Source organism: Mustelus asterias, chromosome 29 (assembly GCF_964213995.1).
Source record: "Mustelus asterias chromosome 29, sMusAst1.hap1.1, whole genome shotgun sequence".
In the NCBI taxonomy this organism is placed as follows: Eukaryota; Metazoa; Chordata; class Chondrichthyes; order Carcharhiniformes; family Triakidae; genus Mustelus; species Mustelus asterias.
The window spans coordinates 19301791-19328825 of NC_135829.1; the positions used below are offsets into that span (position 1 = coordinate 19301791).

Consider the following 27035-nt stretch of genomic DNA (forward strand, 5'->3'; position numbering starts at 1 on the left):
CATTAATCTCTTGGCTGTTGGTTGGAGCTTGCTGTTTGCAAATTGGGTGCCACATTGCCTTGCACAACTTTGTGGATAAAAAGTAAAGGAAGATTTCTGCACAACACCCTTCACAGAGTCCGAACATGCTTTTCAGCAGTTTAGACTTTGGAGTTTAGTCATTGTTGTGATGTAGGAAATGCTACTGTCTATTTATGCACAGCAAGCTCCCATTAACAGCAATATGATGATGACCTATTGAAGATTGTTGTCCAGGGCACCAGGGAAAAATCCCCTTCTCTTCTTCCCAGCCGTGCTTTGCCACTTATTTTCTAATTTATTTGTGGTGCACCTTGATCAGGTCTCCCCTCAGCCTTCTCTGCTCTAAGGAAAACAGCCCCAGCCTAACCATCCTCTCTTGATAGCTGTTAAGTTGCAGGCTGTAATTTAAAAGCACAGCCCACACATATACTTCTGGGTTGCTGCAAGGCCAACAGCTTTAAGGGAACATTGAGTTCTTGAAAGGGCAGATTGGGCCATGGTTTAAATCCTACCTGAGAGGTGGTGCCTCCAACAGGACAAGATGTGAGTGTAACTTGTGTGCTGAGGTCTCTGGAGTGAAATTTAAACCTGGACGCCTGAGCTGCCACTGAAACACGACTGCCACCTAATTCATTGGCTGCACAGCATAGGTGACAAGCTGAAATCGCAAAACATACTATATAAACTCAAGCTTTCACCTGCCTCGGGACAGTCCTGCCCTTGCTTTATAATCCCTCCGAAAAAGAAATCACTTAGAAGCAGGAGTAGGCCATCTGGCCCCTCGAGCCTGCTCCACCATTCAATAAGATCATGGCTGACCTTTTTGTGGACTCAGCTCCACTTACCTGCCCGCTCACCATAACCCTTAATTCCTTTACTGCTCAAAAATGTACCTATCCTTTCCTTAAAAACATTCAATGAGGTAGCCTCAACTGCTTCACAGGGCAGGGAATTCCACAGATTCACAACCCTTTGGGTGAAGAAGTTCCTCCTCAACTCAGTCCTAAATCTGCTTCCCTTTATTTTGAGGCCATGCCCCCTAGTTCTAGTTTCACCCGCCAGTGGCAACAACCTCCCTGCTTCTATCTTATCTATTCCCTTCATTGTCTTATATGTTTCTATAAGATCACCCCTCATTCTTCTGAATTCCAATGAGTATGTGTATGAGGCAAACAGTGAGCAGAATCAAGTTTGCCTCGTTCTAGAAATTAATCACATTGTGAAATGATCAAGTCTGATTTTTAACAACACCGGAACATAAATAGGAGCAGTAGCTGACAGCTGGTCCCCTCAAACCTGCTCTGCTATCCATAGGGTCACGGTTGAACTTCAACCCAATGACACTGTCCTCACCACTCCCATCCCGTGATTCCGCGAGCAACAAAATCTATTGGTTTTGATCTTTAGTATATTCAGCCACAGAGCGACCACAACCCCCTGTGCAAGAAATTCCAAAGATTCCATAACCCTCTGAGTGAAGAAATTTCCCCTCAGCTTAATTCTAAATGATGGACCCTTTATCCTGAGGATAAAGACTGTACCCCTATGTTTTAGATTCCTGAGCCAGTAGAAACATCCTCTCGATATCTACCCTGTTGGCCCTCTTTAGATTTTTGTATGTTTTGATGAGATCGCCTCACATTCTTCTGGACTCCAGAGCATGTAGGTGCAGTTTACTCAGCCTCTCAACATTGGACAAGCCTCTCATCCCAGGAACCGATCTAATGAACCTTTGCTGTACTGCCTCCAAGACAAGGATGTCCTTCCTTAGATATGGAGACCAAAACTGCACACTATATTCCAGGTGGGGTGTCACCAAAGCCCTGTATAATAGGAGCAATACTTAGTTGTACTCCAATCCCTTGTAGCAAAGACTTAAATGCCTTTTGCCTTCTTTCTTACTTGCTGTACCTGTATGCTAAATTTGTGTGCGAATACACCCGAATCTAGAGGATAAAATGGTGGGAAGAAAAAGCCTGGAAGATCTAACAGTATGCTGACCAGTATCATCACATGCAAAGGTTTTTTTGAAACCAGAAGGACCATCTATAGATGGACAAAATCCCTTTCACTTACAGAATGGTGTTTCTCTTCTTAGAGTCATAGAGTTTTGCAGCGCACAAAGGGATCCTTCCGCCCATCGTGTCCACACCGCCCATCAAGCACCTATCTATTCTGATCCCATTTTCCAGCATTTGGTCCGTAGCATTGTATGCTACGGCATTTCAAGTGCCTGTCTAAATGCTCCTTCAATGTTGTGAGGGTTCCTGCCTCTACCCCCCTTTCAGGCAGTGATTCCCAACCCCCTCTGGGTGAAACAATTTCTCCTCAGATTCCCTCTAAGCCTCCTGCCCCTTATCTTAAATCCAAGCCCCCTGGTTATTGCCCTCTACTAAGGGGAAAGGTTCCTTCCTATCTATTCTATCCATGTCCCTCATAATTTTCTACACCTCAATCAGAGCCCCCTCAAACTTCTCTGCTTTAAAGAAAACAGACCCAGCCTCTCTTCAAAGCTGAAACACTCCAGCCCAGGCAGCATCCTGGTGAATCTTCTCTGCACCCTTTCAGTGCAATCATTAGGTGATAATGCCATCCATTAATCCAAGTCTTCAACCGTAAATCCACAGTGGCAGCTGATACTCTCTGGACTATTCTCCCAGTATCCTGTGGTAAAATCCATGGATGGATCACCATCAATGGGACAGCTGCAACAGCAATGAAATGGGTGAAAACAGCAAAGCCTGTAGCCCCGATGGTTTTCCCTCTGAGGTCTTCAACGCTGGTCAATGTTTGGTCAGATCATATGCACTCATTGGGAGGAAAAGGAACACACTGCCACCTACCACAACCCACATCACAGGAACATGAGAATTATCTTCTAGAAAAGAGATAAATCAGGCTGTGGAAATTCTCCCCCTGTCCAGGGAATATTCTGACATGCATTCTCCTGAATCACCTGTTTCTGGTGTCTGAGAAAATCCTGCCAGAGAGACGCTGTGGGCTGTGACCTTCCAGAGGAATGTCCAAGATGGTCTTTCTCACAGAAAAGTCCAAGAAAAAGGACACCAGGAATTCATTATTGCATTCATTGACTTGAACAAAGCATTTGACTTAGTAAATCATGAGGCTTTGTGGATTGTGCTCCAAAGATTAAGAAGATTCATCACAATCTGCAATTGCTTCGCAATGGTTTCCTGAAAATGTCTCGAGCGGAATCTGAATTCGAAGTCTTGAATATCCAGACTTTAGTAAAGCAAGTTGGGCAGCACGGTGGAACAGTGGTTGGCACTGCTGCCTCACAGCAGTTCGGGTTCGATTCCCGGCTTGGGTCACTGTCTGTGTGGAGTCTGCACATTCTCCCCGTGTCTGCGTGGGTTTCCTCCGGGTGCTCCAGTTTCCTCCCACAGTCCGAAAGACATGCTGGTTAGGTGCATTGACCCGAACAGGCGCCGGAGTGTGGCAACTAGGGGAATTTCACAGTAACTTCATTGCAGTGTTAATGTAAGCCTTACTTGTGACTAATAAATAAAATAAAGGCTGCGTGATAGCCCCCATGCTATTTACAATTTACCTGACGGTGACCATTCACTTCATCAAAGATCAACTGCCCTCTGCTGTCAGCATTATATATCATCTATCTGACAAACTCTTGAACCTCAGTTGCCTCTGTATCAAAGCTAAATTGACCATAATAGATCTGCGTGATCTACAGTTTGCAGGTGACTGTAGTGCTAATGCCCACTCTGCGCCAGGTGCAAGCCCCTCTCAATCTCTTCACTTCTGCATTCAGAGCCTCAGCAGGCCTTTGGATGTTTGCAAAACCAAATTCTGGCCAGCCAAATATTTCACCTCCCATCCATGTTGAAGCAGAGACTCTGGAATATGTTGAGCATTCCCATACCTCGGCAGCCACCTCTCCCAAAAGGCCACAATTTAAGAGGAAATCCAACACTATATCAGTTTAGCCTTCTACAAGCGAAGGCTGCAAGTGTTTGTCCACATAGATCCAAAAATGTGCGGGTTAGGTTGATTGGCCGTGCTAAATTGACCCTAGTGTCAGGGGGACTAGCAGGGTAAATGTGTGCGGTTACGGGAATAGGGCCTGGGTGGGATTGTCGTCGGTGCAGACTCGATGGGCCAAATGGCCTCATTCTATACTGTAGGGATTCTATGAAAGATCTCTGCAAGTTAACAGAGGTCTTGCAGTCCAGAGCAGTTTTCGTCACCATACTCCTGTACTGTAGTGAGACCTGGAGTGTGTATGGTAAACACACAAGGCTGGAGAAATTCCACCAGCAATGCCTTGCTGCATCCTCAGGATTCACTGGGAAGACTGTTCTTCTTGAAGCCAACTCCACAAGCAGTCAGGAAAAACAGGTGCAAAATTAGCTGCAATGGACTGGACAGATGGCTGAAAATCGTCCCTTACTATTTTCTCAACACTCAAACGGCCAATGCTCCATGGGAGGAGGCTTTAAAAGATGCTCTGGAGCTCTCCTTGAAGCACAGCAGCCTTGGAGCAGACTCAAGATGATGAATGGCCTACTCCTTGGTTGTACATTCGACATTAATGACTGGGAGGAGCTTGTGACGAATTGTTCAGAATGGTGACCACTTGTCCAACAAGTTGCTTCTTGCTTTGACTCCCAAAGTCTTAATGATGAGACAGTGGCAGAGAAGGAAAGAAAAGGAAGCAAATTCATAGGATTCAGTGGGATTCAGATACAGATCCCACAACCTCATGGGACATCTTGCTATTATGTGCCGAAGAATTGTGGGTTGAGAATTGGCCTGTTCAGTCACAGGAATGCCCATGACTCTAACTAGATATCATCCTTGAATCGAGGGACAACCGATAATGCCCATGTCCTCTAATCTCTCACTTCCTCACATATTCTATCTACCACTCATTTAACTGGTCTAGATCACATTTCAGTCTCTTTGTCTTCCTCACAGCTTACATTCCTATCTAACTTTATATCATCAGCAAACTTTGATACCTTACTCTTCAGCTAAGTCTTGCGTGTAGATTATAAATAATTGAGACCCCAGCACTGATCCCTGTGACAATCTCCCAGTTACGGCCTGAAAATTCCCCAATATTCCCATCTCTCTGCTTCCAGCCTGTTAACCAATGCTCTATCAATGCTAATATATGACTCCCAACTCCATGAGCCCTTATCTTCCATGTTAATTTTTTATGTGGCACCTGAGCCTTTTGGAAATCCAAATTCACTAAATCTACTAGTTCCCTTTATCAAGCCTACTAGTTACATCCTCAGAAAGCTAATTTATCAATTTCCCTTTTGTAAAACCATAGAATCCTAGGAATCCCTGCAGCGCAGAAGGAGGCCATTCGGCTCATCGAGTCTGCACCGACTCTCCGACAGAGTATCCCACTCAGGCCCTATCTCTGTCGCCCTATGTTTTTAGCCCGCTAATCCCCCTAACCTACACATTTTGGGACACTAAGGGGCAATTTAGCATGGCTAATCCACCTAACCTGCACGTCTTTCGACTGTGGGAGAAAACCGGGGCACCCGGAGGAAACCCACACAGACATGGGGAGAACGTGCAAACTCTGCACAGACAGTCACCCAAGGTCAGAATTTAACCCAGGTCCTGGCGCTGTGAGGATGCAATGCTAACCACTGTGCCACCCTTTGTCTGATCATACTATGATTTTCTAAGTGCATTGTTAATACTTGCTTCAGAATAGAACCCAGTAGTTCCTGATGACTGGTATCAGGCCACTGCCACCTTTTTAAAGGAAATCAGGGGTGAGCAGCAACCTTGTCAATGGTGCTTGCATCCTGTGAATGAAGAACAAAAAGGCTAACTGGCCTGTCGTTGCCTGTTTTCTCTCGCTAGGTAATGCTCACACGACCTTGGCATTTGTTGTAGCCCCATGAGTGTTGGTTGGCAACCCCTACTTGCAGGCGATTGCTAATGATCCTTAAGTCAGCCAGCAGTTGAGGTACAAGAGCAGTGCCAACTTGTGGAGTTGCAGGTCTGCTGTGCACAGCAGGCTCCTACTTCTGCCTTTTCCACCAGGAGGTGTTTGGAAGTGATTGTGAGCTTCTCCATCAAGGTACAGCAACTAGAGGGCAAATCACACCAACCTGTTGGTCAACTTAGGGATAGCAGCAAAGATCGGTGAATTAATTGCTTGCCCACTCTATTGGATAGTGAGCAGTGCCTGGTGCATGTGTAAACTATGGAAAAAAACCTGTTTAACAAATTATTTATATATATATGTATATATATTGCTGAACTGAATTTATGCTGGTTTTGATTTTCTTTTCTGTCACAGTCCTACGAGAGGCGTCAGGTGATTCACTTCCAGTACCTGAGCTGGCCAGATTATGGCGTCCCATCTTCGGCGACTGCTCTCATCGACTTTCGGTCAGCTGTCCGACAGCAACAAGGCCTCTCTGTCCAGAGCCTGAGCAACAGGTGGAAAGGACACCCAGGAGGGCCACCCATAGTCGTCCACTGCAGTGCTGGCATTGGGAGAACTGGTATAGTATAGAACATCTAAGACATGCTGTATTATGGGGGGGATGGCGGGGAGGGGCAGGGACAGTGAAAAGACATATCTCAGTATACTAATAATGCTCAGTTCCTGGGCAGGTGTTATACATCTCATTGTGCTGCTTTCGCACAATGCAGGAAAAGCTGGAAAACTTTACAGTTGCTGCACATCCATTAATGAAACATTAATTGAACTGAGATAGCAATTATTAGTCCGATAAGACTTACAAAATTCAAAATTGCTGCTGCTCTGTAGTGCAACATTACTTTCAGCTCAGAGAATCCACTCTGAGAAAGGAACAGTTTTTTGCAAAGCGAGTTTTAAAAAAAATTGCGTTGTACAATTTTTTTAGTAAACTTTTCGAGCATTGTTGGAGTAACTCTCTGGTGACATTGTAGAAAGCAATCGACCTCCTGTATCTGGAGTTGGCAGTGCAAAAACAAACAGTGAATTTCTAAGAATAAAACTGTTCAAAAACAGTTCCTGGAGAACTGTGACAGGCTGTAGGGTTCATACAAATGTCATCTGTGCTCTGATCATTGCTCCATAACTGGCATGGGATAGGTATACGCTGTGGGCTTTTTTTTATCTTAAGCATCATACAGTCCATCTGCTCTGCAACATTCTTGCCTTTCTGATCTATTTTTAAAGTTTATTTATTAGTCACAAGTAAGGCTTACATTAACACTGCAATGAAGTTACTGTGACATTCCCCTTGTTGCCACACTCCGGCGCCTGTTTGGGTTACAGTGAGGGAGAATTTAACATGGCCAGTGCACCTAACCAGCACGTCTTACAGGCCATTTACACTAGCCAATTCCCGTGACAATAAGGGGCAATTTAGCATGGCCAATCCACCTAACCCGCACATCTTTTGGATTGTGGGAGGAAAGCGGAGCACCCGGAGGAAACCCAAACAGACACGGGGAGAATGTGCAGACTCTGCACAGACAGTGATCCAAGCTGCGAATCGAAGCAAGGTCCCTGGCCGCAGGTCCTTGGCGCTGTGAGGCAGCAATGCTAACCACTGTGCCACCATGCTGCTGATTTGTAATTGATGCTCTGAATGTGGCCATTAAGTCGTGTGAGAGCTGTCCTATAATAGTTGATTTCTAAGTTGTTGAAATGTCCCCCCCTCAGCTTCTGTTTTGTTACGCAATCTCTTCCCTTACCACCCCGCTCCCCCCCTAACCACCACCTCCAGCCCACAACGAACCAAAGTCAGCCTGGGTACGATGCTCTTTCGGAGAGTCGGTGCAGACTCAATGAGCTGAATGTCCTACTTTGCTGTGTAGGGATTCTGTGACGATAGCAGAGACTATATTCAACAGCTCATAGAATTATACAGTGCAGAAGGAGGCCACTCGGCCCATCGAGTCTGCACCGACCACAATCCCACCCAGGCCCTATCCCCGTAACCCCACATATTTACCCTGCTAATTCCTTGACACTAGGGTCAATTTAGCATGCACAATCAACCTAACCCACACATCTTTGTTCCATTGTTCTCAACAGTTCCATTGGAGCTGTTGTTTCCAGTTGCTTATAGTATCCAGGACGATGTTGTGTATGCATGTTTGATCCTAGTTGGAACAAGCCACTTTGAGTCTGATCATGTAACATGATGATGCCGTTATCTGATGCATGGGCAAATGAGCAATCTGTTCCTACACCCTGCAGAGTAAATACCTTTCCAGTAAAGTCCTTGTTAGTTTGTACCTTGGTGCAACGTTATCCTTTAAAAATACCACAAAGAAAACTGGCGACGAGGAGTTTGAAATCATCCCGGAAGAAATTAAAAAATATAGAAAAATCAGTGATCTGTGCTGGAGACATCCAATAAGGATTAAGAAGATAAAAACATTGCTGCACCAAAACTGGCAATGGAGGGGTGCCAAATATTGATAGTAGCCTTCGAAGAAACCAAAATTTAAATGAAGATTTTGGAGAAAACAATATCGAGAAGAAACTCGCCTCGTGCTCTGTCTGGAAACATCTGGAACAATACAGGGAGCATTGAAAAAAATACCCTGCAACAACGAGTTAGACCTGGGGGTGTTACAAAACTCGGATGAAAACGGGCTGAGTTCAGGGTTACCTTGTTTGAAAGAAAAAGAAACCGAAACAAAGTATTGCTAAAAGCTTTGTGGCACATTGTGCTTATGCAAGCCCTTCCCATAGTAAAAACCGCAGGAGTTTGTGACACGCAAGATCATATGATGAGAACACTGAGCAGTGGAGTTCACACACTGAAAGATTTGAATACTTTGTCCAAGTGAACAAAATTGTCCCCAAGTTCCTGGGCATCATTTGGGGGAGGAGGAACGTTCAACCTCCTGCAAAGTCTGGTGCAGTCAGGAAATGATGTGGAGTTGCCGGCGTTGGACTGGGGTAAACACAGTAAGAAGTCTAACAACACCAGGTTAAAGTCCAACAGGTTTATTTGGTAGCAAAAGCCACTAGCTTTCGGAACAGGCTGTTCCTTCGTCAGAACTCCCACCCATCTGACGAAGGGACAGCCTGTTCCGAAAGCTAGTGGCTTTTGCTACCAAATAAACCTGTTGGACTTTAACCTGGTGTTGTTAGACTTCTTACTGCAGTCAGGAAAACCAGGCTCAAAAAACCTATGATGGGAGTGTGGAGATATTGCAGGATCACTTCTCACCTAAATCTTTGGTCATCAGTGAGAGATTCAGGTTTCAGAAATGTAACCAAGAAGATGATGTGTCAATCACACAACTCGTAGCTACTTTGAAGAAATTAGCTGAATACTGTGAATTTGGAGATGGCTTGAATAACACCGCTCGAGACAGACTAGTGTGTGGGTTAAGAAGCAAAGCTATCCAGAAAAGGTTGTTCACCGAAAGCAACTTAAATCTAAAGAAGGCTTTTGAAGTCACGATCACTATGGAATTAGCAGCTAAGGAAGCCCAACAGTTAAGCTTGAGCACTGAAGTTCACAGAGAATGAGCTGAAATCGAAACAAACTCAGATTCGAAATTGCCACCGATGTGTTAAAAGCAGCAACTGACTGCTGGTGCAAAGATGCAAAATGCAGGAATTGTGATAAAGGGGCACATCGAACATGCATGTTGGAGAAAGAAACAACAAGTTCCAAACAAGAATTATACAAACACCAGAACCAAGTGTTTCAAATAGAAAACCGAATAGAGGGAAAAGGATCCAAGGGGTCCAGAGTCACAGTCAGATGATGAACTATAGTTGAACATACTGACTATTGCAGGTGCAACAAACCATTATTGGGTCACTACTGAATGGACAACTGGTAAAAATGGAAATGGACACCGGGGCAGCAGTTTCGTTGCTACCAGGAACTGTTTACCAAGAGAAACTACGACATTTCAATTCAGTCAGCTTTAAGGTACTGATGGATAAAGATAAGTGTAGTCCTCAAGTTAAGTTGCTAAATTGGGGGAAGGCTAATTGCAACAATATTAGGCAGGAACTGAAGAATGTAGATTGGGGGCAGATGTTTGAGGGCAAATCAACATCTGGCATGTGGGAGGCTTTCAAGTGTAAGTTGATAGGGATTCAGGACCAGCACATTCCTGTAAGGATGAAGGATAAGTATGGCAAGTTTCGGGAATCTTGGATAATGAGAGATATTGTGAGCCTAGTCAAAGAGAAAAAGGAAGCATTTGTCAAAGCTAGGAGGCTGGGAACACACGAAGCAAGTGTGGAATACAAGGAAAGTAGAAAGAAACTTAAGCAATGAGTAAGGAGGGCTAAAAGGAGTCACGAAGTAGCATTGGCCAGCAGGATTAAGGAAAATCCCAAGACTTTTTATACATATATAAAGTCAGAGGGTAGCCAGGGAGAGGGTTGGCCCACTTAGGACAGGGGAGGGAATCTATGCGTAGAGCCAGAGGAAATGGGCGAGGTATTAAATGAATACTTTGCATCAGTATTCACCAAAGAGAAGGACTTGGTGGATGATGAGTCTGCGAAAGGGTGTGTAGATAGTTTGAACCATGTTGAGATCAAAAAGGAGGAGGTATTGGGGTTCTTGAGAAACATTAAGGTAGACAAGTCCCCAGGGCCTGATGGATATACCCCAGAATACTGAGAGAGGCAAGGGAGGAAATTGTTGGGTCCTTGAGAGAAATCTTTGTATCCTCAATGGCTACAGGGGAGGTTCCAGAGGATTGGAGAATGGCCAATGTTGTTCCTTTGTTTAAGAAGGGTAGCAAGAATAATCCAGGTAATTACAGGCCGGTGAGCCTTATGTTAGCAGTAGGAAAATTATTGGAGAGGATTCTTCGAAACAGGATTTATTCCCACTAGGAAATAAGTGGACGTATTAGTGAGAGGCAGCATGGTTTTGTGAAGGGGAGGTTGTGTCTCACTAACTGATCGAGTTTTTCGAGGAAGTGATGAAGATGATTGATGAGGGCAGGGCAGTGGATGTTGTCTCCATGGACTTCAGTAAGGCCTTTGACAAGGTCCCTCATGGCAGACTGGTGCAGAAGGTGAAGTCGCATGGGATCAGAGGTGAGCTGGCAAGGTGGATACAAAACTGGCTCGGTCATAGAAGACAGAGGGTAGCAGTGGAAGGGTGCGTTTCTGAATGGAGGGCTGTGACAAATTCCTCCGGGATCAGTGCTGGGACCTTTGCTGTTTGTAATATATATAAATGATTTGGAGGAAAATGTAACTGGTTTGATTTAGTAAGTTTGCGGACGACACAAAGGTTAGTGGATTTGCAGATAGTGTTGAGGACCATCAGAGGATACAGCAGAATATAGATCAGTTGGAGACTTGGGCGGAGAGATGGCAGATGGAGTTTAATCTGGACTAATGTGAGGTAATACATTTTGGAAGGCCTAATACAGATAGGAAATATACAGTAAATGGCAGAACCCTTACGAGTATTGATAGGCAAAGGGATCTGGATGTACAAGTACACAGGTCACTGAAAGTGGCAATGCAAGTGGAGAAGGTAGTCAAGAAGGCATACGGCATGCTTGCCTTCATCGGCTGGGGCATTGAGTTTAAAAATTGGCAAGTCATGTTGCAGCTTTATAGAACCTTAGTTAGGCCGCACTTGAAATATCGTGTTCAATTCTGGTTGCCACACTACCAGAAGGATGTGGAGGCTTTGGAGAGGGTACAGAAAAGATTTACCAGGGTGTTGCCTGGTATGGAGGGCATCAGTATGAGGAGAGGTTGGAGAAACTTGGTTTGTTCTCACTGGAATGATGGAGGTTGAGGGGCGATCTGATAGAACTCTACAATATTGAGAGGCATGGACAGAGTGGATAGTCAGAAGTTTTTTCCCAGGGTGGAAGAGTCAATTACTCAGGGGCACAGGTTTAAGGTGCGAGGAGCAAAATTTAAAGGAGATGTACGAGGCAAATGTTTTACACAAAGGTGGGTGCCTGGAACTCGCTGCCAGGGGAGGTAGTGGAAGCGGATACGATAGTGACTTTTAAGGGGCGTCTTGACAAATACATGAATGGAACGGGAATGGAGGGATATGGTACCCGGAAGGGTAGGGGGTTTTAGTTCAGTCGGGCAACATGGTCGGTGCAGGCTTGGAGGGCCGAAGGGCCTGTTCCTGTGCTGTAATTTTCTTTGTTCTTTGTTCTATATCACCTTAAAACCCTCAAAGATAAGACTAAAATCCTATACTGGAGAAGTGGTTCCATTGACGTGCCATATCAATGTAAAGGTGCAGCTAAATGTACAGACTGCAGACTTGTCCCTGCACGTCGTTCAAGCTAATTATCCAGCCCTAATGGGGAGAACTGGCTAGGGAGCATCAAGCTAAACTGTCTGTGTGGAGTTTGCACATTCTCCCCGTGTCTGTGTGGGTTTCCTCCGGGTGCTCCAGTTTCCTCCCACAGTCCAGAGATGTGCGGGTTAGGTGCATTGGCCATGCTAAATTGTCACTTAGTGACTCGGGATGCATAGGAGATTAGCGGGGTAAATATGTGGGGTTATGGGGATAGGGCCTAGGTGGGAATGTTGTCAGTGCAGACTCGATGGGCTGAATGGCCTCCTTCTGCACTGTAGGGTTTCTAGGATTCTATGAACTGGGCCGAGGTGAATCTCATGTCGGAGTCTGAAGCAGCTCTACCAAAGATCTTAAAGAAACAAGCCATTGTTTTTAATGGAGAACTGGGAAGCGTGAAAGAAATCTCTGTCAAGCTGAAGGTTAAGGGCGAAAGCCAACCCGGATGCTTAGAGGCTAGGTCAGTGCCATTGAGGTCAAGGTAGAAACTGGTCAAGATGGAGGTCTTCGAATCCATTCATGTAAGTGATTGGGTCCGGCCCTTGATGAAAGCTCAGTACCCATATGTGGTGAGATTAAAGTCACTATCAATCCAATAGTGTGTGCAGAGCAGTACCCTCTGCCTTTAATTGATGATTTATTTGCTGGGTTGGGTGGAGGCCAGCATTTCAGTAAAGTTGACCTCAGTGAAGTTTATCTCCAGATAAATGTGGATCTAGATACACAACAATATTTGGCAATCATGACACAAAGTGTTATTCAAATATAAAAGCCTTCCATTTGGCATTATATCACACACACCCCACACACACACACACACCCCACACACACACACACCCCCTACACACACACACCCCCTACACACACACACACCCCCCACACACACACACCCCACACACACACACCCCCTACACACACACCCCCTACACACACACACACCCCCCACACACACACACACCCCCCACACACACACACCCCACACACACACACCCCCCACACACACACACACACGCCCCCCACACACACACACACGCCCCCCACACACACACGCCCCCCCCACACACACACACGCCCCCCCCACACACACACACACGCCCCCCACACACACACACGCCCCCCCCACACACACACACACGCCCCCCACACACACACACACGCCCCCCCCCACACACACACGCGCCCCCCACACACACACCACGCCCCCCACACACACACACACGCCCCACACACACACACACACGCCCCCCCACACACACACACGCCCCCCCACACACACACACCCCCCCCCACACACACGCCCCCTACACACACGCCCCCCACACACACACACCCCACACCTACCTGCAGGATAAGTTAAATATATCAGAAATGATCCAGTACTGTCAGAAGTTATGGACATGGTGCCTTGCGTCAAGGCTTTTGGAACAAATCCGAGTTGAAGCCATATGTCCCCCAAAGACCCGAACTATCCGTATCGGCTGGTTGTATGCTCCTGGGAATGAGGGTTCATCATTCGCTGTTGTTAAGGAAACGTGTACTGAACCAACTGCACAAAGGTCACTCTGGTACAGTAAGGACGAAGGAGGTAGCCAGAGGGTGTTTTTGAGGTGCCCAGGGCTCGATAGCGAAATCGAGAAGGCGGGTGTATGTTCAGCTTGCGCAAAAACTCAAAACTTGCTGCCACTAATGCCGTTAGAATGACCAGAAGAGCCACAGCAAAGAGTTCATCTCGATTATGCCAGACCATTTGAAGACAAATGTTTTTCATTGTGGTTAGACACAGACTCTAAATGGCCTGAAGACGGAGAGAACGGTAGAAAGACTGGGTGAGATTTTTGGTTACCCTGAACAACGAGTGAGCAGCAATAGATTGCAGTTCATTTCGCAAAAATTCACAAATTATCTTAAAGGAGAATGGAATCCAACATATCTGATCCAGACCTTATTATCCTGCCTCAAACTGGCTGGCTGAAAGGTTTGTTCAGACAATGAAACATTCGTTGAGGTCATTTGTGAGCAAGGATCATTGTCGAAACGACTAAACCAATTCCTGACATACAGGAAAACAACACATTTGACAAAGTTTTCCGGCATTGCTCATAACAAAACATCAGTTACACGAGCATTGGTCTGCTGATGCCACCGAAGACAAGAGAAATTGTTGAGGGGCAACAGCTAAGTCGGCTTCTGCGACGTGAGAACAGGACTAAACACTGTGTTTGTCAGAAAGGTCACAGTAAATGATAGAACCCTTAGGAGTTTAACAGGCAGAGAGATCTGGGCATACGTGTCCACCGATCACAAAGTGGCAACGCAGGTGGATGATGTAGTCAAGAAGGCAAATGGCATGCTTGCCTTCATCAGTCAGTTAATTATAAAAATGCTGCAGCTGTACAGAACCTTGGTTAGGCCACATTTGGACATTCTTCTACCACAGAATATTGTGGTACAATTCTGGTCGCCACACTACCAGAAGGATGTGGATGCTTTCGAGAGGCTACAGAAGAGGTTTACCAGGATGTTGCCTGACCTGGGGGGTATTAGCTATGGGGAGAGGTTGGATAAACTTGGTTTGTTCTCACTGGAATGATGGAGGTTGAGGGCGACTTGATAGAAGTCTACAAAATTATGAGTGGCATGGACAGAGTGGATAGTCAGGTGCTCTTTCCTAGGGTAGAAAAGTCAAGTCCTAGGGGACATAGGGTTAAGGTGCGTGGGGAACAGGTTAGAGGAGATGTGCGAGGCAAGTTTTTTACACAGAGGGTGGTGAGTGTCTGGAACGCGCTGCCCAGGGAGGTGGTGGGAGCAGGTGCGATAGCGACATTTAGGGGGCATCTAGATGAATACATGAATAGGATGGGAATGGAAGGATACGGACTCTAAGTGCATACAGTTTTAGTTTAGGCAGGCATCATGATCAGCACAAGTTTGGAGGGCCGAAGGGCCTGTTCCTGTGCTGTACTGTTCTTTACTCTTTGTCTCAAAGTATTGGCAAGGAACTGTGCCACCAGTGAGAAGTGGATACCTGCATTAGCACAGACAGGAGCAGTCCCCTACATCACTCAGGACAGTGTATTGTGGGGAAGACATGCTGATCAACTTTTTAACAACTAGAATTAGTTTGCCAGAGACAGTCAACCAAGAGTCCTCAACAAAGGGTGCCATTGCTGAGAACCTGACAACACCAGAAACAACTGTGGCGGACAGAGTACCTCAGCTGAGGACACTTCAACACCGAGAAAATCTCCAAATCCTACGTTGACTCCGGTTGACACAACTACAGACAACGTCCAAACTCAGCCAAAAACATCAGAGCTTGCAGTCAACACAAAGGCAGACACTGAAGGATCACCCACAACCACACAGGAATCGACATCTCCAACACATCTAAACTGTTGACTGTTCTGTTTATTAATTGTTCATATTGTAAATGTTGATTGTTAATGTTATAGTGAGTTTGATTGCAGGAACCTCTAATGTAAAGGGGGAGGAAAGTGTATTCATGTTTGCTCCTAGTTGAAACAAGGTCACGTTAAGAGTCTGATCTCGTGCCGTAATGATGACGCTGTTGGCCATTTATGTGGCCAAACGGGCAGTCTATCCTAACAGCCTGTAGAGTAAACATCTTTCCAATAAAGCTGTTGTTTATACCTTTGTGGTCTGCGAGCCTATAAAATATCACAAATGAGTTTCATTAGGTGTTTATATTTGAGCCCCTATGGTTGTGTTTTGCTCCACATCCAAGCTCCAAGATTCTGGCAGCATATGTCTGTATCTGACACCTTGTCTGCTTCTACACCATCGCCATGGTATTGTTATTCCAAATCGGCTTTGGCAGACTGCAACTTGAACAGAGCAGAAACTTTCTGCTGCTTTGCTATTTGGTGCTACCTAGTGGTAGATCTGCAGATTGTCAACTGCCGCGATTGGCTCAGGTTAATATACTCTATTGTACCTTTGCTTTTAGAGTCTCAAAGTTTCAGAAACAATACTGATTTTGACTTCATGACAGTTAAAAGGTCAAAATGAAATTAGCATTGGAACAGAGTGTGCAGCTCACCCTACTACTTAGCCAGTGTGTGTGTAAAGTGCTTTATGTCTTCCAGCAATGAGGCTGGCCTCAATTGTTCATGAAAAGCTGCAGTGACCTGAGGCCCCCATCCTCCAGGCATGGTTACCCTTTAAAATTAACAATCACTGGCAAAAAGGACAGAACTTCCACCAACTTGTTGGAGCAGGCATTGTGATGCAACTTATATATGTTCAGTGTAACTGCTTAGAATTACGCAGTATTTACAGCACAGAAATAGGCCACTTGGCCCAACTGCTTCGTGCTAGCATTTATGTTCCGCCCAAGCCGCCTCCTGCTCTACTTCACACCCAAACAACATACCCTTTCTCCCTCATGTACTTCCCTAACTTCCACTAGAATCATAGCACGAAAGGAGGCCATTCAGCCCATTTAATCTGCGCCATCTCCTTCGACAGTCAATCCTGTTAATCCCACTCTCTCGTTGTTTCCCTGTATAGTTGTAATTTCTTTTCCTTTAAGGATTGATCTCTTTGGAAAGCTGTGATTCAAATTGTATGCACCATCCTTTCAGGCTGTGCACTAACCATGGGCGGCACGGTGGGCACAGTGGTTAGCACTGCTGCCTCACAGCGCCAGGGACCCGGGTTCGATTCCCGGCTTGGGTCACTGTCTGTGCGGAGTCTGCACAGTGCTGGTCCCCCCCGTGCTGGTTAGGTGCATTGGCCAGGCTAAATTCTCCCTCAGTGTAACCCGAACAGGCACCGGAGTGTGGCAACTAGGGGGTTTTCACAGTAACTTCATTGCAGTGTTAATGCAAATGAACTTTAACCACTCGTTACAGGAAAGTTTTTCCACAATGTGCGTCCGGTCCTTTTGGTAATCAGTTTGAAGTTGCACAGTATACAATTTATCTCCATCACTACACGTATTCATTCCCTCAGCCTCCTTTTCAGACCGGGGTGTGGAGCCCAAATATCACAACCTCAGGTTAAAGGGACGATCCTTTAAAACAGAGATGAGGAGGAATTTCTTCAGCCAGAGAGTGGTGAATCTGTGGAACTCTTTGCCGCAGAAGGCTGTGGAGGCCAGGTCATTGAGTGTCTTTAAGACAGAGATAGATAGGTTCTTGATTAATAAGGGGATCAGGGGTTATGGGGAAAAGGCAGGAGAATGGGGATGAGAAAAATATCAGCCGTGATTGATTGGCGGAGCAGACTCGATGGGCCGAGTGGCCTAATTCTGCTCCTATGTCTTATGGTCTTGTGTCTTCTGGGGTGAGACCAGCTATAGTAATTCACCACAGGCCTGGAACTGACTTTGAAATTATGCTCTATATGCACAATTTCAGGTTATTAATATATATCGAGAAGAACCGAAATCCCAATACCAAACCCTGGAGAACACTGTTGTATACTTCTCTCCTGTCTGCAAAGCAACTTCTCATCATTGCTCTGCTTTCTATCCCCTGCATTCATGCTGCCACTGTCCCTTTAACCCCATGGGTTTGAATTTTGCTAACAAATTTATTATGTGCTACTTTGTCAAATGCCTTTTGAAAATCAATTTAAATAACTTTTGAGGAGGCAATGGGCAAGTGGTATTATCACTAGACTATTAATCCAAAAACTCAGCTAATGTTCTGGGGACCCGAGTTCGAATCCCACCATGGCAGATGGTGGAGTTTGAATTCAATAAAAAAATACGTGGAATTAAGAATCTACAGATGACCATGAAACCATTGTCGATTGTCAGAAAAACCCATCTGCTTCACTAACACCCTTTAGGGAAGGAAATCTGCTGTCCTTGCCTGGTCTGGTCTACATGTGAACATAGAAACATAGAACATAGAAAACATACAGCACAAACAGGCCCTTCGGCCCACAAGTTGCACCGGTCATGTCCCTACCTACCTAGGCTTACCTATAACCCTCAATCCTATTACTCATGAGTCCCATGTACTCATCCAGAAGTCTCTTAAAAGACCCTATCGAGTTTGCCTCCACCACCACTGACGGCAGCCGATTCCACTCACCTACCACCCTCTGAGTGAAAAACTTACCCCTGACATCTCCTCTGTACCTACTCCCCAGCACCTTAAACCTGTGTCCTCTCGTAGCAGCCATTTCAGCCCTGGGAAAAAGCCTCCGAGAATCCACCCGATCTATACCTCTCAACATCGTGTACACCTCTATCAGGTCACAAGAGTCCAGAGCCACAGCAATGTGGTTGACTCTCAACTGCCCCCTGAAACAGCCAGCAAGCCACCCAGTTCAAGGGCAACTAGGGATGGGCAATAAATGCTGGCCAGCCAGTGACGCCCATGTCCCAGAAATGAATAAAGAAAAAACCATACTATCCTCGGCAAGATATTCTGTTACTTCTGCATATACTGGACTCAGTAATTGTGGGAGGATATTCAGACTTTGGTATGGGTATTCAGGAGGAGACATCGTGCCAAGACAATTTTTTTTTAACCCAAATGGACGTACAGATTAAAGGTTGTGATTCAAAGAGGTATACTGCTGCAGCTTGTGTAGCCAATGTTCTTATAAGCTTTATTCGGTAGAATTTGTGTTCAATGTGTAAATGTAAACTTCTGTTTAAATGAGCTAACTGTGGCTTGTTAGATGTGTTCTGTTCAGTCCCTGTACTTAAAGGACTTATTTTTACTCTCCAGGCACCCTGTGTACTCTGGATATATGCCTTTCTCAGCTGGAAGATGTGGGTACTCTCAATATATACCAAACCGTCCGAAGGATGCGAACGCAACGAGCCTTCAGCATCCAGACTCCTGACCAGTACTACTTCTGTTACACAGCAATTATCGAGCATGCTCAGAGGCAAAAGCTACTGTCAGTCAATCATTAACTAGAGAATCTCCCCCTCCCCTCCCCTCTCCTCCCCTCCCCTCTCACATAGATCATATACCACTTCTGCACACATGCAGATGAGCTCTACTAATATACTCCTAGTACATCTGTAGACGTCCACCTTTTGCGATTGTACAAGACCCTAGAATTAGTACTAGCCTTAACTACTTGGATAGAACTTATTTTACAATGGTTTAATGCCATTGTACCAGTAGCCATCTTCATGGAGCATATAGACTTTCCCTGGAGAAAATATGTTACAATTCATTTATTCCAATAATGTAGCATTAGAAATAAAATCTACGGTACAGGAGACATGAATGACCAATAAGAAATGAAGGCGATAATTTTTGCAGAGACTGAAACCACAATCTTTCGGCACCGTGTGGCTCCAAATTGAAATTCTGTAAACGTGTCGTCTGTGGACCAGACTTCCTTCTTTTTCTGAAACTTGTTTATGACATACAAAAAAAAAAGCAAAAAAAAAAAATACCTCAAGCATCATCTGAGGATTAGCAGAGAGCACCAAGTTGTACTTCTGTTACCTCGGGCCAAGATTACCATTTGGAACGCCACACGGACTCTCGACCCCGGAGGCAGTTCTCGCGTCAGCGTCGTTCACGAGACGAGTTGGAGAGTGAGATGTTGTCAGCTGAGCTGTGTTTTTTGTCACCGATGTCCGTGCCTGTGAGATGAGTTTATTCTTCGTGCCTTCTTGTCTTTTATTCCTAGTTGAGGCTGTAGAGTGCATGCAGCCAAAGTATTATTCCGAGTTAAACCTTTCTCTCAGGGGAACTTTGTTTTACTTCTCTTTTCCTTTCCCAATGTCTCTCTTTCCCCCTCCTGTTTGGGTTTAATTGTTAATGATAAGATCACAATGAGGACCCAGACTCCAGTTCTGTTTTGAAAAGCTGCAGCTCCCCCGCCCCTCTCCCAAAGGCTTCCTTCAAGCTGCACTTGGGAGCAGAGGAGTTCAATACAGCTGGGCAAATACCCTCTTGCTCGTCACTGCCTCAGTTAACCCTTAATGCAGGTTCTCCACACACCAAGCTGAATTCGCCATCCAATCTGGTTTATCTCAAACCGCCTGTGCCATCAGGACTTGGTCACTTGTCAGACATTCCTGTGACATCATAAATCTGTGGTGGCGTGACTTAATGCCATCAATGGTGCCTCTGCACAGAACAAGTCCTGCATTTTCAATAGGTTTATATGTGTGTACAATTGGGTCATCATTTTCTGCACCCACCCGATTTTCTTATAGTTCCTGAAGTCTATTATTATGGATGGCATCTTTGAACATTATCATCACTCTCAGCAACCACGACACGTTGGATTGCTTTGTGTCTCTTTCTGAGGGCAGATGATGGGAATAAGATGGTTCATCCTGTTAGCCAAGTACTCGTAACTCTTCAGGTTGACATAACCCTACACGTGGATAATCATTAGTTGACAGCAAGTGGCACACTCCTCATGTTTCAGAGTAATTACACCATAGGAGCACAGTGGGGGGAAGCTCAGAGGAATTCCAAGGTATGAATACTCAATTCAATCGCTGTGCAAAAGTTTCAGATCAATAATAAGTGCATTCATTTACCACGCAGTACCTTTTAAGTGTTGTAACACTGACCAAATCTTTACATCATTTTGAAGTTTGTTGCCAACATTTTACCTTGTGTTACATTACACCTCTCAGTACATTTCCTTGTATGTTTGTTATCCAATTTTTGCTGATTAGTTTGTACAGGGAAGAATGAACATGACCGAACAAACTGTTGACTTTGAGAAGTTTGGTTTTCAGTGTGTTCCGCAAAAGCCATCGCAGCCTTCCTGTCACTTTTTAATGTTGGTGTTTCTCACACAGTTCACGGGTGGCTTACAAGGGGTCAGTGTGACGGAACTGAAGGCGGTAACTGGCCTGACCCCCAGAATCGTAAACATTTATTTCACTCGTCTACGATAAGCCAAGATAGTTAAAAACGATTCTCTGCCTTAACATGACAATGTCTTGGATGTTCTTGGCCACGTGAACTGAATCGGGATTTGTGTCATACAAAGTGGGTCCTAGTTACTTTTGGAGAGTTGTCCCAGACTGTTTCGCCAATCACAGACAGTGTTGGTACAGGCTTGTCCCAGTACTCACCAACACTCCCGCTCCTTCCATTCAAGAATGGTCCAAGAAGGAAGTGTGCTTCAGTCTTGCAAGTGAAGCTTTAAGAACCTGAGTTCTGATTGAACTTTTGCTTAATGGATCATCAGTAATTGGTTTTGAGAAAAAAAGTTGTAAACTCATCCCCAGCTCAAAATCCTGCTGCACAATATTTTAGACTTTTGCAAAGTTACGAGGACAGTTTCAGCTTTAAGAGCCTCGAGAAGCAAAAAGGTTACAAAAGGGCTATTTTACTCATCAAGCCTGTCCTCAAAACAGGAACTGTAGGCAGACATTCAATTCGATCGTGGCCTACCTGTATCCTAACTCCATCAATCTGCATCAGTTCCATTCCCCTTGATACCATAGGCCAGCAAAAGTCTTATCAATCTCAGGTTTAAAGTTATTAATCGAGTTATTGTCAACTGTTTTGTATGGGAGGAAATTCGTTCTTCTACCATTTTCTGTGTGAAGAAACATTTCTTAATTTCTCTCCTGAATGGCCTAACTCTGAGCTTCAAAGTTATGCCCTTGACTTAGACTCCCCATCAGCAGAAAACATTTACCCCTATCTACCCTATTAACTGCTTTCAAAATCCTGGAAATCTCTCTCAAATCACCCCTTAACTTCCAATATTTCAAGATGTACAAGCCTAGCTCATGCAATCTCTCCTCATAATTTAACCCTGGTGACAATTTAGTGAATCTGGGCTGCAGGTTGAGGCTAATATATTCTATCCAAGGCTAATATATCCTTCCAAGGCTAATATATCCTATCCAAGGCAGAACTGTACGGAGTACTAAAGATGTGATCTAACCAGCTCTTTATATAGCTGTAGCAAAGTTTCTTCCCATTTATGTGCATTCCATTAACCACCTTGATTTTTTTGTATCTGAACCTTAATTTGAGTCCCGTGTAAATGGGCCCCTAAATCTCTCTGGACCACCACTGGTTTTGGTTTAAGTAATGTTGAAGTAATTCAAGGCAATCCATTTAGCATCCATCTACATCTTGAACTCTGCTAACACAGGCACCTGAACTGCAGCCCCTTAACATTGCCAATATCCAAATGACTTATTTGGGGATTGTCTATTCTGTTTCTTATTTGCTGATTTGTTTGAATCTTGGTCTGAAGTTTGAGATTGGCTACTTTAGTGTTCCTCATTGCTGAATGAATCCTTAGCAGCCTGTGTGCATACAAAAGATGAACACAGATTAAAACTTTAGATGGGGACCTCCCCCACCCCCCTCCAGGATCCATGGCCAAGATCCTAAGACTGAAAGCTTGGACATTCCTGCCACACAGTATTTAACTCCACACCTTTATCCAGAGATTGAACTTTGCTAATTTGGTCAGTGCTGCTCAGCACCAAGCGAAGAGAATGAAATAACTAGCTGCTTTATGCTTACTGTGTGGACAGCAAAGCTCAAAGTGGAAACTGTCTTTACGATATAGTACCTACTCTTTAAATTTAAGCAGAAAGCTTTGGCTGAATAAAGCTCCCAGAAAGAACCAATTCTGAAATCGAATGTACTCCAGCTACCCAAATGTTGAGAGCAACTTGCAAAATCATGATGCCCACCTTGTGAAAAGTCTACTATGGGCTTTACAGAAGTATGGAAAAGCAGTGAGGGGGAAAATCCTGTTTTAGTTCAGAATAACCAACAGTCCAATCCGGCCTTGCTAATTGTGGTCAATACGGATTGGTAGGAGTAGATGATACTAAATATAGAAACTGTAAGCAGGCCATTCGGCCCTCTTGAGCCTGCTCCAATCATTCTCCCCCCCCCCCCCCCCACCCCCATCCCTTGATACCGCTCTTCTTGAAATCACACAACATTTAGGCCTCAACTACTTTCTATGGGAGTGAATTCCACACATTCACCACCCTCTGGGTGAAGAAATTTCTCCTCACCTCAGTTCTAAAAGATTTACCTCCTTATCCTCAAACTGACCCCTAGTTCTGGACTCCCCCCACCATTGGGAACATTCTTTCTGAATCTACCCTGTCTAACCCTGTTAGAATTTTATAAATTTCTATGAGATCCTCTCTCACTCTTCTAAACTCCAGTGAATATAATCCTAACCAACTTAGTCTCTCCTCATATGACAGACCTGCCATCCCAGGATTCAGTCTGTACTCCCTCTTTAGCAAGGAAATCCTTCCTCAGATAAGGACACCAAAACTGCACACAATACTCCAGGTGTGGCCTCACCAACACCCTATACAATTGCAGTAAAACATCCCTATTCCTAGACTCAAATCCTCTCACCATCGCTCCAAAGATGTACGGGATAGGTTGATTGGCCATGCCAAATTGCCCCTTAGTGTCCTGGGGTGCGTAGGTTCGAGGGATTAGCAGGGTAAATATATGTGTTTATGGGGATAGGGCCTGGGTGGGATTGTTGTCGGTGCAGACTCGATGGGCTGAATGGCCTCATTCTGCACTGTAGGGTTTCTATGATTCTATGAGGGCCAACGTACCATTTGCCTTCTTTACTGCCTGTTGCACCTGCATGCTTACTTTCAGTGACTGATGCATGAGGACACCAAGGTCTCGCTGAATATCCACCTCTCTCAATTTACACCCATTCAAGTAATAATCTGTCTTCCTATTATTGTTCCCAAAGTGGATAACCTCACATTTATCCATCTTATACTTCATCTGCCATGCAGATGCCCACACACTCAGCCTGTCCAAATCACGCTGAAGCATCTCTGCATCCTCCTCACAGCTCACCCTCCCACCCAACTTTCTTTCATCTGCAAATTTGGAGATAATACATTTAGTTCCCTCTTCCAAATCATTATTATATAATGTGGACGGTTGGGGTTTTCGCACAGATCCCTGCGGTACCCCAATAGTCATTGTCTGCCAATCAGAAAAAGACCCATTTATGCCAACTCTTTGTTTCCTATCTGCTAACCAGCTTTCTATCCATCTCAAGACATTACCTGCAATCTCATGTGCTTTAACTTTACGTAGTGATCTATTTGACAATTAGCTGCACCCACTGGACCATTATGTATCTCTTGGATTGTCAGTTGAGGTTTTGGTCCCACCATTCCTGCTCCTACATCAACCCCAATAAGTTGAAACTTTGAGTGGTATGTGTTTGTGGAAAAATGTTACCCGACTGCTTAAGTGAATAAAACAAATAGTTACTGAACTATGGAATAAAACCCCTTCCTGTTCTGTTCCCTCATTGTATGAGCTGACAATTACTTTATTCTGGATCACTTGAGCAATCTCATCATCATTTTGGTGCACAAGGAGGCCATTTGTCCCATCCTGTCTGCACTGGCTCTCCAAACAAGCATCACGACTTAGTACCATTGCCCTGCCATTTCCTTGTACCCCTGCAAATTATTTCTATTCAAGTAATCATCCAATACACTTTTAAATGCCTCGATTGAACCTGTCTCCACCACACTCCCAGACAGTGCATTCCAGATCCAAACCACTCGCTGTATGAACAAGTTTTTTTTCTCATATCGCATTTGCTTCTTTTACAAATCACCTTACATCTGTTCCCCAATCGTTCTTGATCCTTTTATGAGTGGGAACAGTTCTACCCCCTCTCCAGCCCCCTCATGATTTTGAACATCTCTATCAAATCTCCTCTCAGCCTTCTCTCCAAGGGGAACAGTCCCAACCTCTCCAATCTATCCTCATAACTGAAGTTTCTCATCCATGGAACCATTCTTGTAAACCTCTTCTGCACTCTCTCCAATGTGTTCACATCCTTCCTATAGTGCGGCCCAGAACTGTGCACAATACTGCAGCTGAGGTCTAAATAGTGTCTTGTATAAGTTCAGCATAACTTCCCTGTATGTCCCTATTAATAAAGCCCAGATTACTGTATGGTATACATAATGATGTTACTTTGTTGGAATGTTTTTAATTATTAGGCTATTTGATTGTTAACATCTCAGGCTATAATCTGTTAATAGAATGATGCTAAAGTTGTACCGTTTTTGTTAAAATATTGGAAACATATCCAGCTGCCATTGGAGACTGACCAGAACACAGCCCAGAAGGAAGTGTCTAGACAAACTATGGAAGATTGACCACTTTTCTCAAACAGTGTAGGAAGAGTTATTTAGGAGATGGCTACACCAAGTACTGTATGGTGTGGAGGATTCTTCTGATTTGCTTCCCAAAGCACGGCTGAGTAAGGCACTTTCACATTTGAGTTGTTAGTGGTCCCAGTGTCATGATGGTATTATGGTGAAAACATACAAGCAGAGAAACATCATTTTGATTAAACGAATTGACAGTAAACTCAACTGATTGTGATCATGACGTAAGATTAAACAAGAGTACTGTTGCCAAAGGTGTGAAGAGTTTCACGGCGGACACAAACTCATCATTTTTATTACATCAGCGGGTGTCTCCCCAACACACAAACTTATCGCCGTCATGTTTCTAACTGAATTAGTGAGAAATCCATAGGTTTCATTGTCCCTTATGGAACATACACTTTCCGGCCCATCATTCATGGGATGTGAGCATTGCTGGCAAAACCAGCGTTTGTTGGCCATCCCTAGAAGCTCTTGAGAAGGTTGTGGCGAGCTCCCTTAAACTGCTGCAGTTCATCTGGTGTAAGAACTCCCACAGTGCTGAGGGCGTCCTTACACCAGGGGAAAGAGTTCTAGGATTTTAACCCAGTGACAGTGAAGGAACAATGATATAATTCCAAGTCAGTGGTGTTTGGTTTGGGGGAACTTGCAGGTGCTGGCATTTCCATGCTTCTGTCTTTACCCTTCTAGGTGGTAGAGGTTGCAAGTTTAGAAGATCCAGTCGAAGGAGGCCTGGCGAGTTGTTGCAGTGTATCTTACAGATGTACACTGCTGCTACTGTGCACTAGTTGAGGAGGAAATGAATGTTAACGTGGTGGATAGAGTGCTGATCAAGTGAGTTGCTTGTCCTGGCTGGTATTCAGCTTCTTGAGTGTTGTTGGAGCTGTAATCATCCAGCCATGTGGAGAGTATTCCATCACACTCCCGACTTGTGCCTTGCAAGATGGTGGACAGACTTTCAGGAATCATCAGGTGAGTTAGTCACTGCAGAATTCACAACCTCTGGCCTGCTTTATAGCCATGATGTGGAGATGCAAAAGACGGCATCTCCACATCATGACTACCATTGACGCCACAAACTGCCGGCTCCAAGTGGAGAGGATCTCCAAGAAGATCGCGCATATCGACACAGACATCAAGTTTCTACAAACATGCAAGAAAGCAGACAAGATACCGAAAGGACTACGGATCACGAACCCACTCAGGTCAACCTTTAACACGGACTACGCTGAGAGACTGTGCCGTCGCACCTCTCTCACCCTCCTCAAACACCTCATACACCAACTCTACAGCAAACGCCGCAGCCTGGAAACCAAGATCGAATCCATAGTCTCAACCTGCGCTCAAGACGCAGACCAGCTGCGAAACTCTGCCAAGCAGACGAGACAAAGGAACTACACCATCTACATGCACACCAAGAACAGGAAACTTGAGAAACTCGGCATCACCACCAGCAGCAACCAAGCCTCCCCCGGTACCACAGTAGAAAACAGTACCACTGCAGGAAAGTCCATTGTCAACCTATCGGACTACACACTTCAGCCAGATGAAATCGAAGTTCTCAGCCGAGGGCTCAACTTTTGCCC

The 27035-nt window shown here is 44.9% G+C and overlaps 1 protein-coding gene across 1 annotated transcript in view; it reads left to right on the forward strand.

The window, feature by feature from the left end:
• ptpn9a (protein tyrosine phosphatase non-receptor type 9a) overlaps window positions 1–19680 on the forward strand; it is a 108334-nt gene extending 88654 nt beyond the window's left edge. The window contains exons 11-12 of the mRNA XM_078199822.1: window positions 6335–6542; window positions 19022–19680. Of these exons, the coding sequence (XP_078055948.1) occupies window positions 6335–6542; window positions 19022–19212 (399 nt within the window). The 3' untranslated portion in view covers window positions 19213–19680. The remainder of the gene's footprint in view (window positions 1–6334; window positions 6543–19021) is intronic.
• The last annotated feature ends 7355 nt before the right edge of the window (window positions 19681–27035 follow it).